At 45.9% G+C, this 16,665-nt stretch overlaps 1 protein-coding gene across 1 annotated transcript; it reads right to left on the bottom strand.

Moving 5' to 3' along the window:
• Window positions 1–222: 222 nt before the first annotated feature.
• On the bottom strand, window positions 223–3,933 carry GAS1 (growth arrest specific 1). The gene has a single exon (XM_086414426.1). The coding sequence runs from the start codon at window positions 2,590–2,592 to the stop codon at window positions 1,549–1,551; it is 1,044 nt and encodes a 347-aa protein (XP_086270552.1). The 5' UTR covers window positions 2,593–3,933; the 3' UTR covers window positions 223–1,548.
• Window positions 3,934–16,665: the final 12,732 nt, after the last annotated feature.

Consider the following 16,665-nt stretch of genomic DNA (forward strand, 5'->3'; position numbering starts at 1 on the left):
ATACCAATGGAGACCAGTCAAATTATATCTTTTTAGCTGCCTCATTTACAGATGTTTAATTGTTCATTAAATTGAAGGCAGAAATAATAGCCCTCATTTCTAGTCTTGTACTGTATTTTAATTTCAGTTGATGGTTGATAGATTCCCAGTGGCCCCTCCACCCTGCTTCTCACCCATTATTGGGTTAACCACAATGCGACTCTGGAAAGTAACTACACCATATTCATTATTTAAAACTCTTTACTGATGTACACATTTTAATAAAATCAAATAACCAAAAAATAAAAATACACAAAGCCACAGTTACTTAAAACATAGGATTTTTTTTTAAGTCTATAAAAATACAATGTTTAAGGCAGTTTGGAAATGCATTTATACATTTCTACAATGTTCATAAATTCTCTTGAAAATAAGAATGTTAACTTCAAATCTATAAAATACACTGTACATTTTTAAACTGTTCTAGATAGAGCAAACTTCACAATTGATGGTGGTTCTGGATCCCTGGTGACAAATGGATTCTTTACATTTCAGGCAAGAAAGGTGTACCATGGATGTGGATTTAAATTTTTTAATTTCTTTTTAAAAAATAAATTATTTCTGAAGCATACAATTTATAAAAATTCTATATACAAAATACAGCAACTGGTAACAAATCCCAGTTTTAATACATTTTATATACGAAGTACCAGGGGTGAGCGCCCTGATAAAAGCAGAGGCAATATATGTTCTCTGCATATTTGTACATACAATTTCTTGGTGTAAAGAACAAAAATGACAACAAAACAAACATCATAAAGAGGCTTTCATAAATGGCAGTGCAGAGCTCTTTTAAATAAAAACTTGCATTGTTCAACACCACTAGCAACTCTCTAGATAGCATTTTTGGATCCTTAATCCTAAGCAATGTGCTAAGAGATTTGAGTGGTGGCAATGAAATTAAAGTCAAGGGCTCAAAACTATCCAAACTCAGGAAAATTAACCCTTCTCATGCCCTCACCTCCCCCGCCTCCCCCCCCCCTCCCTTACAAAACCAATTCTGGGCGCGGAAACCAAGAGTAAACGAGAATCAATTACGATTGCAATGTCCTCACTGGCCACAATAAAAGTCGATACCGGCACACCCCCCTCCCCCCAGAAGAAATACTAATAAACAGTCCCTATGCAAATATAAATCCTTCTTCAAAACTCCCGCTCCAAACCCAGTCCCTTGAAACTCTTAAGGCCCCACTGGTCATCATCCTCTCTTCGGAGTCCAGGACTACGGTTCTGTCCCCCTGCCAGGCCAGTTTCATCCCAGGGGTCTGGAGCTAGGCCGGCTTCTGCGGGGAGTTTCTGGAGCCTGGAATGGGGGCAGGGAAAGATGTCCAAAAAATCCTGCTCCGGAGAGGAGGCAAGGATCCTGCGACAAGTCGAGGGCGGGAGATCAGCTAGGCAGAAACCACCTAGAAAACGTTTTGGAAAAAAATCCCCGACCACCCCTCTGTCCCCGAGCCACAGGTGCCCCGTCGCCGACCCTCCCGTGGCCGACGGCGGGGGGCGCGAAGGCTAAAAGAGCAGCGGGAGCAGCAAGATGGAGGCGAACAGGGTCCAGGCGCTTCGGGGTGCCGAGCGGCAGCCGGCGCCGCTGCTCCTGCGCCCGGGCCCGTAGGGCAAGTCCCCGCGGCCGCCTGCCGCAGCAGCGCCGCCGCCCGGGCGCGGCGGGTGCGGGACCCCGTCATCGTCGTCCAACGGCTGCTCGCCGCCCGTGCCCCCGGTGCGCTGCTCGTCGTCGTACTCCTCGTCGTAGTAGTCGTCCAGGCCCCCGTCCGAGCCGCTGCTGCCCGGGCCATTGCCCAGTTCGGCGCCGAAGCACAGGCGGGCCATGTTTTCCTTGACCGACTCGCAGATGGGCCGTTCCAGGCCGTCGCACACGCAGTCGTTGAGCAGTGCCGCCTTGGGCATGGCCAGCATGTCCTCGATGACCGTGCGGCACTCGTCGGTGCAGCGCAGCCCGTTGAAGAGCTTGCCGCAGTAGGTCAGGTAGCGGCTGAGCGCCAGGTTGCAGCGGCTGTCGCGGTCACAGCGCCTCCGGGCCTCGGTGCAGCCCAAAACCCCGCCCGCGCCCGCGCCGGGGCCGCCTGCGCCGCCGCCGCTCGTCCGGGGCAGGCACGGCTCAATGGCGCGCTTGGTGGACTTGCAGTTCTCGTCCTGCGCACAGTCACAGTCCTCCAAGGCGGGCCCGCGACGCGTGTGGTTGAGCTGAATGAGGGCCGAGATGCAGTGGCTGGGGCAGCGCCAGCGCGAAGAGAAGGAGGCCGCCGAGGCCGGGAAGGCTGCAGCTGCGGCGGCGGCCCCCGGCACGTCGCTCCCGCCGCGCTGCGCCAGCACCGGCGCGCACGCCTCGGCGTACTGGTTGTAGGCGTAGCTGCACTCCGGCTCTCCCTGGCACTGCAGCAGCGCCTGCCAGCAGATGAGGCGGCGGCCGTGCGCCAGCCCCGAGCCCCGCGGCGCCGAGCCCAGCAGCTGCAGCAGCGCCATCAGGCACAGCCAGGCGCCCGGCACGGTTCCCCTGCGGGCCCCGCCGCCGCCGCCCAGCAGCCCTGTGACCATCGCGGGCAGCGGCGGCCGCCGGGCGAGGAGCGGAAAGGAGACGAGGCGCGGGGAGCGGCGGACGCAGAGCCGACGGAAAAGTTTGCCCCAGTCCTGCCAACTTCTTGCATGAGTGTTTTCATAAATCCATGCGCGACGCCGGCTGTTGCCCCACTGCTTGCAGAAGGTCGGCTCTCGCTTGGGCTGCGGGGTCTTCCTAGATGTGCACGGCCGTGGAGAGCCCCTCCGGTCGGCCCCCGGCAGTGGCGGGAGGCGTTCACTGCCGCCCTCGGAGGTTGCTGGCCGCGGGGCCGCGGCGGGGCTGCGGGACCGCGCGGCGCCGCGGGTGCATTTTGCTTTGCCCCTGCAGATCCGTTGTGCGGCCGCGGCGGCTCCTTCCTCCCGGACTCAGTGCCGCGCCGCCGCCGCGGGTTCTCGCATCGCGCCGCTTCCTGGCTCGCGTCCGGGCGCTGCCCGCCTTCCCGCGGCCCGGCCGCCCGCGTCCCCTCCCCCTCCGCCCGCGGCGACCCCGGCCTCGGCTCCGGGGAGCTCTTTCCAGGCGGTACGGGGAAAACGGGAAACTCGGCGCGGCGGGAGAGCAGCGGCTCCCGGGCTTCCCTCGGCGGCGGCTTCTCGGGTGACAAGGAGCCCGGGGAGCGGATCCGCTGAGCCCGGCTGCAGACTCGCTCGCTGCGAGGCTTTAAATACAAAAGTGGGCCGGGAGCCCCCGCGTGGTGCCGCGGTGCCCCCTCATTATGCATGCATGGAAAAGCAAACAAACAAAAACATTAGCAACGCTCCTCCGGCTCGCCGAGCCCCGGCCCCGCGCGCTCCAAGCCTGCCCGCTTTCTCCTTTCTCCACTCTCTTTCGCCCTTTGCTCGGCCCCCTTTCCCGGCTTTTCGAGATGCTATTGGTCCCGCCTGTTGTTGTTGAAACTTTTTTTTTTTTTTTTTTACGAGCCGCTGGAGTGGGGTTGCGGAGTGGGGGAGGGCGGGGAGGGTGGTGGGCAGCTCACATTCAGGCATTCAGGGCTTGAAAGGAACGGCTTAAGGAGCCTGACAGAGGCCCGGGAGCTCCTCCTACTCTTAAGGAGGCTCGGATGTGGAGCCCTTGCCCGCGCACGGAACCAGCGGGCCGGGCTCAGGGGCAGCTGTTTGCATCCGGCTTGGCCACGGTCCTTTTTGTTTGGTTCTTCTTTTTTTCCTTTCTTCTTCTTCTGTTTTATTTATTTATTTGGTACTTTTATTAATTCTGCCTGGCCCTCATCTGTGCTCTCGACTGAATTCAAAATTCAGTTTGTTTTCCGAGTTCCCCATCTTTGCCGGATCATCACGGCGGGGAGGAGAGAACCCAGAGAATTTAATGTGGAACTCTGAAACTTAAAAAAAAAAAAAAAAAAAAACAACCCAGACACACACAAGAAAGAGGCAAATGCTTTAGCTAGGGGGATATCAATATTCACCACCCTTTTCAGCCCCCACTCAGCACCCTGGTTCCCATTTACCGATCTGGCAGGTATGGCCCTGGAGCCAGGCATTGTCATTTTCAAGACAGAAATCCAATAAGTCAAATTAAATTTTTTTTTTAAGAAGGAAAGTTTCTAACGGACGGTGATGAAAAAAACAACACATTAAAAATATTTAGGGATGTTGCGCAGTACCTTCTGGCCGCAGTCAGAACATAAGAGGAAGGGGATAGCTTGGCATCCTCCAAGGTTTCTATTCAAGCGTATGTTTCAGTCTCCCTCGGTTTAAGGGAAACCGCCTCTGCGATCCAGGCGCGGGAGTTTGCAAACTACCTTAACTGCGGCGCAACGCAGCCTTCGACCACCAGAGGCACCGGGCGTCTGCAGCCTGTCAAAAACTGGCGCTTTTTTCCTCCCCTTTCCGTGGAGAGACTATCAACTCCATCTGTCACAAAACTTCAGGCTAAATCTCTGGTGAAGCCGAGGCAGCCGGGGCTCCAGTACACACAGCGTTCGGCTGTCCGCCTCTCCCCAGGGTCCCGGTGAGTTGGAAATGGCAAAAGTTAGAATAGAGACACAGCGTCTGCAGACTTATCAGTCTGCAGAAAGCCTCCTGTTCCTGCGGAGCCTGCTGCATTCCTCAGAGGCTCAGGGTCTGCATTAGGAAGCTGCATTTCAGCAATTCCCCAAAACAAAACGAAACCAAATAAACCTTAAAAAGCCAGGGTGAAGTAAGACAGACCTCGTTGCTCTGACTTGAATAATGGAGAACGCACAAACAATAGCAATCTATATTTAAATATATTAAGTCTGCAACTGGATGGCCCATTGGAACAACCACTTCCCAGATTCTAGGGCATTTTTTGTTGTTTTTATTTTGTTTTGGTTATTTGGAATTGTAATATCCGTCCTGCCGGGAGGGCTTGGACAAGTCACACCCCCTTGACTTGAACCTTTCACATGTAAGGTACAAGGCCAGATTGGACCCTTGAAGAAGTCTTTTCACGTTTAATGCGCTGTGACTTAAGGCTCATAAGAACAAGGTCGGCAGTCAGCTGCATTTTAAACTGATGTTTGGTTTGTTGAGTTCCTTTGGAATAGTGGGTCTCAAACCTTAGTGAGCTTGAGACTCGCCTGGTGGCCTAGTTTAAAGCCACACTGCTGGGTCCTCTCCTGGAGTTCCTTATGCAGTAGGACTGGGGTGGGGGTGGGGAGCAAGACTCTGCATGTCTAACAAATTCTCAGGGAAAGCTGCTGCTGCCTGTTGGGAACCAGCGTTTGAGAACACCCTTTCTAGAGGTCCACATGTTTTGTTTTTTTGTAAAAGTAGCCCCCATCCTGGCCTTGATAGAGCTCAGTGGGATTTCAGAAAGGCAAAGAGCTTTGAGAACTTTGGGGGAATCACCTCAGCACCTCTGCCTCATGGCATTTCAGGCCAGCATGGCTTTCAGCAGCTGGAAAGACCAAACTTTTGAAAAGGAGGCTATGATGATGAGATAGAAGGAGGAATGAGCCCCCTCCCCCATCGGCCCCAGAGACTGAGTACCACCTTGCTTCACATCCAGGTTTTCATTGATAGCCACAGCCACCAGACCTCCAAGCCCTCTCTCATCAACCCCACACTAATCCCCATATCACTCTGTACATCCCTTAAGCTGACTTAAGCTTAAGTCATGATTCCCATTTTGAGCTTTTACCCCCACACCCCACCCCCTTAAATCCCACTTCAACTGGAGTCTCAATTTGTTCCTAGCAAAATCTTGCATATTCCCAAGCTGCTTTCTGAGCTGAGTCTCCACCTTCTTGCTCTAATTAAAACCAGCTGGAACATACAGAATAGGAGAAAATATTTGCAAACCCCATATCTGATAAAGGATTAATATGCAAAATATAACAGGAACTCATACCATTCAATAACAAAAAAATAAACAATTTGATTAAAAAATGGAGAACTCGAATAGACATTTTTCTAAAGACGACATACAAATGGCCAACAAATACATGAAAAGATGCTCAATGTCACTAATGATTGGGGAAATGCAGATCATACCACAAAAGCTATCCCCTGACACTTGTTAGAATGGCTGTCCTCAAAAAGACAAGAGATAAAAAATGCTGGTGAGAATATAGAGGAGAGGGAACCCTCATGCACTGTTACTGGGAATATAAACTTGTGCAACCATTATGGAAACCAGAATGGAGGTTCCTCAAAAAATTAAAAATAGAACTGCCATATGATCCAGCAATTGCACTTTGGAATACTTTATCCAAAGGAGATGAAATCACTATCTTGAAAAGATATCTGCACTCCCATAGTCATTCCAGCATTTTTCACAGTAGCCAAGATAGAAAACTACCTAAGTGTACATCAGCAGGCTAAGAAAGGATCAATAAAATGTGGTTTTATATATATACATATAATGGAACATGATTTAGCCATAGGAAAAGAAAAAAGAAGGAAATCTTGTCATTTGCATCAACATGAATGTCCCTTGAGGGCATTATGCTGCGTGAAATAAGTCAGACAAAGAAAGATAAATATTATCTGATTTCACCTATATGTGGAGTCTTAACCAAGTTCATAGAAACAGTAGAATGATGGTCGACAGAGACTGAGGGTTGGGGGAAATGAGATGTTGGTCAAGGGGTACAAACTTAAAGTTACGGGATGAGGAAGTTCCAGGGATGTAATGTATAGCATGGTGCTGTAGTTAACACTACTGTGTTGTATACTTGAAAGCTGCTATGAGAGTAGAACTTTAATATTCTCACCTTAACAACAACAAAAAAAATGGTAATTATGTGAGGTGAAGGATGTGTTAACCAATCTTTTTGTGGTATGCATTTCACAGTATACATGTTTATTAAATTGTAAACTTTCAACTTATACAATGTTATACATTAATTATATCTCAACAAAGCTGGAAAAAAAATACATCCCAGCTAGCCTTTTGAGGCAGCCTTCCTCAAAAACGTTCTTCATTTCTGGCTGATTTTTCTTCCATAACCCATTTCCCACCAGCCCTGGAAATGGAGTACATGGGCTGCTGTTCCTCCCTTGTTCCCATTTCCAAACTATTCTCTCCCCTTCTCCCTGGAAACCTTCATCTTCCTTGAGTGGCTGTCTGCTACTCCAGTAGTCACCCACTGACTCTTCCTCCATCAATAGTGTCTCTCTGGCTTCCCTTGTGGCTCAGCTGGTAAAGAATCCACCTGCAATGCGGGAGACCTGGGTTTGATCCCTGGGTTGGGAAGATCCCCTGGAGAAGGGAAAGGCTACCCGCTCCAGTATTCTGGCCTGGAGAATCCTATGGACTGTATAGTCCATAGGGTCGCAAAGAGTTGGACACAACTTAGCAACTTTCACTTCACTCACAGCGCCTCTCAACCAGGACTGCTCCTGGAAACCACAGAAGACAGAAAATGAGTAGAGTATCTCTTTCCTCCTCAAGTATGGTGTATAACCAGTACTGAAACTGAGGGTCATACAATAAACCTGTAACCTGGCTTCACTGACCAAGCTCGTTTTAATTTTTGCTACAGAAAACTTACATGTCCTCCAAGTATCACGTTCCATTCTAAGTCACTTGAGTCTTGTCCGACTCTGTGCGACCCTATGAACTGCAGTCTGACAGTCTCTGTCCCTGGGATTCTCCAGGAAAGAATACTCGAGTGGGTTGCCATGCCTTTCTCCAGGTGATCTTCCCAACCCAGGAACTGAACCGGTGTCTCTTACATCTCTTGCGTTGGCAGTCGGGTTCTTTACCACTAGCACCACCTGGGAAGCCCCAGGTGTCATGTAGCCCAAACAATAAGATGTTTGCCCAAGCTGTTTTATAGGAACTTAGAGTCAGCTGTGTACAGTTAGAGCTGTAGCAGCTAAGACCACCCAAGCATCAACTGAGCATGCTCGGTTGTCTGCCTTGTGACCTCTTGACATCAAAGAACCAAAAACTCTACCTAAGAACATACTAATGTGCCATTTTCTAAACACTTGTCTCATGAAGACACCTGTAGCTCAGATGTACCTGGGTAGAATGATGATTCCTCCCCCTTTTCTCACTTTCAACCCCCTTTCCCCATGCTCCCCACACCTCAGCTTTATCCCTTAAGTACCCTGAACCCTTCACCTTTGGAGAGGCACATGAGAAGTGTTCTTGGGTCTCCTCATTTGACTGCCTTGTGAATACACGCTTTGCTACAAACCTTGGCATGTCAGCGTTTGCCTTGCCGCATGTCAGGCAGATGAACCTGGTTCTGCAACGGTACCACCCTGGGCACAGAGGAGAAGTTGGTCCATCACAGTGGATGCTGTGTCAGCCAGAGCTTGACCAGAGCAGGATTTGTGAGCAAGACAGACGGATTTATTATGGAGAGGGGAATTCCCACAAGGGTGATAGCTGGGCAGTGGGCGGTATGGTCTGTTGTTTCTGAATCTGGTGTTCAGCCTGAATTCACTGGAGTTGGCCAGATTGGTGGTTGGAAAGGAAAACTGGGACTTCAACTTGTGAGGAAAGCTGGAACCAGTTGGGGTGAACTGGAACTAGCGTCTTCCTCATCACTTCCAGTCTTGGTACCTCAGGGGGTAACTTGTAGGGGAAGGTGGTGGCTTCAAACCTGGAGCTGATACACACTTTGTCCAGGACTCAGAGAAGCCGACGTAAGAGAGTGGTGGGAGCTTGGGAAGCTCAGGTCAGGTGCTGACCCATCCCAACTAAGGGGAGATTTAAATCAGCAAGGAAGGGTGCCAGCTGCCACAGAGTCTACAAAGAATGTGGTGCTGCTGCTTCACTTCCTTCTTCCAAATCTAGTGCAAAATTCCCCTCATGGCTGACACCAACAGGGAACCGTGTCGGGGGAGGAATTCTGGGAACATAGCTCCATCTCAGCTCAGCAGACATGGTATAAAACCATTCCTGGTGCATTTGGGCATTCAGGCTTAATTTCCTCAGGGGTGCATTTCCTCATGGTTTCAGCATCTTACTCACTGGTTTCTCTCCAGTCTACTCTTCATGACAAACTTGACCTCTTGAGTTCCTTGACTTCTTCACATAAATGCAACAGCTCTGAACTGTATCCTAGGCCTAAGCATTACCATAACTGTGTCACCTTGAGAGTTTCCAGTTCCGAATCTGTAATTGGAATGTCATTTCACTGGCTACCAACTCCTGTCTTTCCAGTCTGGCTCAGTGTTGTCACTTCTCACCTGCTCAAAATGTTCTTTATAATTACTTCTGCTGCTTTCTTAATGCACTTTCTACTGTATCATGCCCATCCACTTGCAATAGGCTATACTTCATTCTATCTTAACAAAACAAACCCTTCCTAGACCACAACTCCCCACTCAGTAACTACCCCATTTCTATTAAAACTTCTTATAAAAGTTGCTTTTACTCACTTTCTCTGCTGTCTCCTCAATTCACTATAATCAAGATTCACCACAGTATTTTTCTCATCAAGGATGACTGAAATCTTGCTCTATCCAACAATCACTTCTCAGTCCTCATTCTATCTGACATTTCAGTACCACATGACATGATGATAACCCTTCTCTTCAAAGTACTTTTTTGTTTGGCTTCTGAGACTCTGCATTCTCCTGTTTCCCATTGTACTGGCTGGGGGGCTCCTTCTCTCTCAAAACTCACTCCTTAGGTGATCTCATCCAGTGCCTAGATGCTGAGTTACATCCCTTGATTTGATCATTTCAATCCCAGTCTTCCTCTGATTCCCATGTATATTTATTCACTTGGTTGCTTAATGAGCATCACAAACTTAGCTTGCTCCAGGAGCACTTCTGTTTTCCCATCCCCAAAACATGTTTGTTGCCTGGTCTTTCTGTGGCTTGTATTTTCCAAAATTCATCTCCATCAATGTCCTCCATCCTTTTATGTCTGTGCTACTTATATCAAGAGGCAGAGTCTAATTTCTTTTCCCTTAAATCTTGGGCAGACATTAATGACTTTGACCAATATAACGCAATATTGGTGACTGACATTTCTGGGACCATCCAATGAGGGCACAAAAAAACCCTGCAGCTTCTCCCTGGGCCTCTCAGAATGCTTGCTCTGGAGAAGCCAGTTACTGTGTGGGAAATCTGACTGCTTTCAGACCACCATGCTGTGAAGAAGGCCAGGCTTGCCATGTAGAGAAGATGTGTGGAGAGACAAAGAGATGGCTGGGGAGCTCCCAGCTTTTTCGCCATGTGAGTGAGAAGGTACAAGATGTGTGAGTGAAAAGGCCATCTTGGATATCTAGCCCTGTGGAATCTTTAGATGACTCTAGCTACAGCTGCCATGTGATGGAAAGCATATAAGAGAAATCCCAGCCCAAGGTCATTACTAGGATAAGGGGAGGTGAAGCAGCCGGATACAAAATTTAAGGAAGTGTTCACTTTCATAGTGATGCTGCAGGGACTTTGAGAGAGTGACCTTTACATCCTGTACACTAGACACTTCATTCACCTCATCCTAGTTCTGATCTTGCCCCATGAATGGACCACGCAGCTTACCCTGGTCAACCCAAAGAACCATAATAAAAAACCCAAGATGTTGTTTCAAGCTAGTAAATATTGAGGTAGTTTGTTATTCACCAATAGTTAATCATATATACACTTGCCATCATACTCAATTGCTTGGGTCAAAGATTTTCCTGGATTCTTCCCTTTTCTTTACATCCCACATCCAATTGATGGCCCATCAAAGGCAGTCAATAAAATATTTGATGGGTTTAATGTGTGAAAATCAAACTTATTGCTTGTCTTCTAAATTAGCCAACTTCAGAACTTCTAAACCATTTATACTATAGAAAAGAGAACAGAGAACCAGAGAAGTTAAAAGAATCAGTTCTGAAGTCTTGAAATACAAAATAATATTCCCAGAGTGCTGTGTGGTTCAGTGTAAGAAAAAAAGGTTCAATGTTAAGCATCACCTACCTGTTGGTGCTTAGCAATATGGCAGAGAGAAGGCCATGAGAAGCAGAACTCTGCCCTTTCAGGGACTTAGCAATATGTCATTGGGGAGCGTCTAGGATGCTTACCTCTTAGCTGAAGGCTTAAGTCATAGGTCCCCACTCACCTGTTTTAATTTATTTTTGTTTTTATAAGTAGAGAATGTGAGTACTTGGTAGCAGACATCCAGTAGAAACCAACAACATCTACTCTAGAATTCTATATGCTACCTTACATCTTGAATGTCTACCCCTTTCTTCCTAAAAGTCTTCTCTGTCTCTCTCCATTGCTTTCTTAATGAATTCTTGGGAACAAAATAGGATGGGAATCTCATATGGATGGGAATCCCATTCATGCACAATAAAGTTGGATTATTCCCACAGCTGAAGATGCGGGGCCTTTTCCAAAACTCCATCTTTCCTTCTAACCCCCTCAAAGACCGTCTTATTGATTTCATTTAAGAAAACGTCTCTCTCATCCAGCCTTTCTGTGTTCCCATTACCCTGGCTTCTTAGAAATTTTCACCATTGCTGACCACTAGGTGCTTCCTAACTCTTTCTCTAAATCAGAGGTTCTTAACCAGGGAAGTGTCTCAGAATCACTTGGGAGGTTTCTTAAAAATACATATACCCATATAAGTTCCATTATACTTGAATTCTTCCCTAAGGGCCCAGGAGTGTGTATTTTGAGGAAAAAAATTACAAAGGTTTATTTCTGGTCAAATAACCCTGCAAGTGGTTCCCAGATGGGGGAATTTCATAGATCGGTTCACTTTTAAAAAAATTGGATTGTCTTTGAAAAAAGATACCAACTTTTGAATTCTGTCAGATATTAACAAAAAAATCCTTACTACCAGCTTTTAACATTAGTGTTTTATTAAATAAAGACAACTTTGAAACCCCCAAAGCAGTGTGGGAATAACTTGAGAATGAAAGTGAAAGTGAAGTTGCTCAGTCGAATATTCTTGAGAATAGAAGCTTTTAAATTGAATGCATTTAGATTTTTTAAAAGCTTAATACATTGTTCTATATTTTCTTATTTTACCAGAAAGTTTTGACACAAGGGAAACTTCAGAAGTTTTTGCGAGTCAGCATTTTGGAATCACTACTCTAAAGTAATCTTCCATGCTGCTGCTAAGTCTGACCAGATCACTACTCCACTTAAAGACTTCCAGTACTTCTTTGGGCTTACCTGGTGGCTCAGGCAGTAAAGAATCTGCCTGCAATGTGGGAGATCTGGGTTTGATCCCTGGGTTGGGAAGGTCCCCTGGAAGAGGGCATGGCAACTCTTTCCAGTATGCTTGCCTGGAGAATCCCCATGAACAGAGGAGCCTGGTGGGCTACAGTCTGTGGGGTCACAGAGAGTTGGACATGGGCAACTAAACACAGAACACAACTCTAGGAAAATGCCCAAGGTCATCACCATCACTACAGTTAGTAATAGTTTGGAGAAATATATTTGTGTATATTTGTGCAAAAGATATAAAACATTTAGGAATAAATTTTATAAGGAAGACTTTGGATGCATGAGTAGTTATAAGATATTACAATGAGAATGAAAATAAGACCTGAATATATAGATAAGGTATTCAAAAAATAAAATGCTAATTTTTCTAAATAATATATAAATTTAATGCAATTCCAGTTGAAATCTCAACAGGGTTTTCTTAGAACTGGATGAAATTATATTAAAATTCATATAGGAAAGTTGATTACAAATACCTAAGAAAATTACAAAACTCAAATGAGAGGTATCATAATGTTGCAGGAAGGGGGACCCCTTCCAGGGCCTGAAACTGGGATCTTGTCTAACACTTGGAAATGAATTGTCCGAGGAGACTCATGTGCTGACAAAGCAAGAGATTTTATTGGGAAAGGGCACCCAGGTGGAGAGCAGTAGGGTAAGGGAACCCAGAAGAACTGCTCTGCCATGTGGCTCACAGTCTCCGGTTTTATGGTGATGGGATTAGTTTCCAGGTTATCTTTGGCCAATCAGTCTAATTCAGAGTATTTGCTGGTGGCGCACGCATCACTCAGCCAAGATGGATGCTAGCGAGAGGGGTTCTGGGAAGTGGACAGACACACGGTGTCTCCTTTTGACCTTTCCTGAACTCTTGCGGTTGGTGGTGGCTTATTAGTTTCGTATTCCTTACCAGGATCTCCTGTCATAAAACAACTCATGCAAATGGTTACTAAATTAATATCAGGTATTTAATACTGAATATTTACCAGTTTACATGAACCTGGAATTTATTGTTTAATTTAGAATTATTTAATTTGTAAGCGCTTATCTTTCTTTAAGCCAATTAAATAGAGCTCATTTACAAATTAACCTCAAAAAGATTATCCAGAGATAAAGACATACTGAGACATATTTAGACAGACACAACTGCAAGATCTAGTTTCATTTTCTAAGTTTAGTCATGAATTAGATACTATAATATAAATTTTACTAGTTTATAAAAAACAGTTGGAATAAATAAAACTTTTAAAGGCTTTCCATTTTTCCTCAGTGTCAGGGGTTAGAGATGGTCTAGATAACTGTTCCTGAGAGCCCTGGTCTCAAGGCACAGAGAAAGAAAATCAAGTTCTAACAAAATGGTGGCAGGTCTAAACCAAATGGTGGCCAGACAAAGCAAAATGGCCATCAAAAATTACAACACAGAACACAAAGTTAAAACATACACATATAAACCTGGCAGTCCTCACCAGACACTCCCTTAAATACAAGAATACAGTCTCTCAGAAAACCTCCTATAGAGACACAGAACTTCAGATCCAAGTACTAACATTTTAAGGAAACTATATCAGGTCTTCAAAGATTTTAAAGGGAGGAAAGGAAGGGAGGAAAGGAAGCCAGGTTGAAAGAAGAAGGGGAAGGAGGAGGGAGAGGGGGGTCAAAGAGGTGGCCTTACAGACATTTCCTGCCACCTGCAGATACCCAGGCATTATGGGACTTTACCCTGGGCTCCAGAGAAGGGAGGACTGGAACTCAGCTCTACCAGAAATCAGACCAGAACAGAACCAGAATTCGAGTTCTCTGCCAAGAGGAGATCATCAGTCTCCAATCCTCAGCTCAGGCTGAGGCCCTTCGACCAGATTCCAGTGTCCAGGACCTGGGGGCTAGAAAATAGGGGGAGGATAGGAAGGGTTAAGGAGAGGAAAGAGGAGAGAAGGGGAGAGAGGTCAATAAAGTCTCTTGTTCCTTACTGGTCAGGGCACTCTGGCCAGTTGTCCGCGTCAGGAGGAGACCAGGGACAAAAAGGTCCCAGTTGCAGCTGCTGAGTCTGGTCCATTGGCAGGCAAGCTGGCCCCTGAGTACCCCGAGTGGTCATAATGTCAGTCTCAGCAAAGAGTCCCATCAGAGTCGCCATTTGTTGCAGGAAGGGGGACCCCTTCCAGGGCCCCAAACTGGAATCTTGTCTAACACTCAGAAATGAATTGTCCGAGGAGACACATGTGCTGACAAAGCAAGAGATTTTACTAGGAAGGGGCACCCGGGTGGAGAGCAGTAGTGCCGGAGTCTAGCTCCGGCGGCCAGGGAATCAGCCTGAAGGGGTGAGCAGTGTTGGCGGACGATGATGTAGCCTCTGACTCATAGTATGGAACTGCATGTTTATTTCAAGCTTCAAGTTTTCTTTTATACTTTGACAAAAGCTTTAGGTCAGAGGTTTGACATTTTTAGTTTCCCCCACTCAGATTTACTGTCTCCAGAAATCATTGTTGTCCTTCAAACAGAGTTCCTGCTTCAGTGATTCTCTCAGAATCGGCTTTACTATCTATTATCTACTTTCTCTTATGTGTCCCATACTTAACTTGTGATTACATTGTAACTCATGCTACATTCCTCAGTTTATTTCTTATCTTTCTAAATCCTGTTTGCTCCTAGCATCTTAAGATCACTATCTCCTAAAAAGGCTTCTAGCTATTCTTAATTATTCCTAAACCTTAAACTCAGCAAACTTCTTTTGCCATAAACATTCCCCTCACAAACAGGTCTCAGATAATAATCTTTCCTATGGCCTCAAGCTGCGGCCTACATGCTCATCCTGGGACATTCTTTGTAAAGCTCCTTGAACAAATGTCAATGGTTATTTTATAGATTATTTTCTGGGCACAACTGCAGAAGGCTTTGTGCTTTCTCCTGCTCCTCTCAAGAACAATAAGCACCTTAACATTCTTTCCAGCCAACTCAATCGAAGAAAGGAAGAAACAAGTCAGAATCACGAGAGCTACCCTTCATCCTGGGACCGTGCCTGGGAGATGAGGAGAGGGGGTTGGGGGCCGTGCCTCCATTTTGTCAGTAATGCCTAACGCAGCTCCCAGCATAGTAGGGTAAGGGAACCCAGGAGAGCTCCTCTGCCCCATGGCTCACAGTCTCGGGTTTTATGGTGATGGGATTAGTTTCCGGGTTGTCTTTGGCTAATCAGTCTAATTCAGAGTCTTTCCTGGTGGCGCACGCATCACTCAGCCAAGGTGGATGCTAGTGAGAGGGATTCTGGGAAGTGGACGGACACACGGTGTCTCCTTTTGACCTTTCCCGAACTCTTTTGGTTGGCGGTGGTTTATTAGTTCCGTATTCCTTACCAGGGTCTCCTGTCATAAAACAACTCATGCGAATGGTTACTAAAGGGCCTGACCAGGGTGGGCGGTTTTAGTCAGTGTGCTTCCCCTAACAATAACATATGATACAGCCTTAATAATTAAAGCAATATGGTGCTGATTAGACCATAACCTTTGTCATATATTTATTTCACAAAGTTTATGATTTAATCAGTGGAAAAAGTATGGTCTCTTAAATAAATGATGCTAGGAAAACTGGTCATCCATTTAAGAGGAAATGTAAAAATTAAAAAAAAAATTAAATAGAAGCTTAAATATAAAAAGTAAAATAAAAACCAAATGTGAAAATCTAGGCTATGACATATATCCTGGAATTTAGTAAGACTCTTATAACCAAGACTGTAAAATCAGAAGTTATCAAACAAAAACAAACATATTTGACTATATAAAAAATTAAGAAGTTGTGTATGGAAAAGATAACCAGAGACAAAGTCAATAGACATACCACAGATCTGGAAAGAATGTTTATGAGGGAGATGACAAAAGGCCAATTTTTTTAGTAAGCAAAGAGCTCTTAGAAGCAAAAGATAATCTAAGAGAAAAAGGGGAAAGATGTAAATAGACAGTTCTAGACAAATAGAAGTGCAAATCCAAATGTCAACAAACAAGTGAAAAGACATTTAAATTAATTAGTAGTTAGATCAAAGGAAGTGAGAAAACAATGAGATATTACTTTAACAGCCAGGAGACAGGCTAAACATTGTGGAAGCACTGTGACAATAGTTCTCCTTAGGATACCTCTGAAGGAAATGCACCATCAATGTTGCTGATGGAAATGCAAATTCTTTTTGGAAGCAGATCTAGCTACACCTTTAAAATGTAAAATAAATGTAAAATACAACCACTCGGCCCAGCCCAGTTCTGAGAATCTTACCCTACACTCCCTCCCAAAGAAAAAACTACAGAAGAAAGAATGCTATGTTTATTTATCCTAGCAATCTCAATAGAAATACTTTCTTTTCCCCCAAAATTTCTAGACAAAGTGCTAGAACCTCATTTGGTCTAGGTAATGGACCCATGTACCTTAGGAGTGAGAGAGAGAGTAGGCTCCCTGAAGGAA

This window comes from Bos grunniens, chromosome 8, assembly GCF_055505025.1.
Source record: "Bos grunniens cultivar Pamir isolate PY7600 chromosome 8, Bosgru_T2T1.0, whole genome shotgun sequence".
In the NCBI taxonomy this organism is placed as follows: domain Eukaryota; kingdom Metazoa; phylum Chordata; class Mammalia; order Artiodactyla; family Bovidae; genus Bos; species Bos grunniens.

Excerpts from the sequence above, each read along its gene's own strand:
- GAS1 (XM_086414426.1), bottom strand. The coding sequence starts at position 2,592 with ATGGTCACAGGGCTGCTGGGCGGCGGCGGCGGGGCCCGCAGGGGAACC.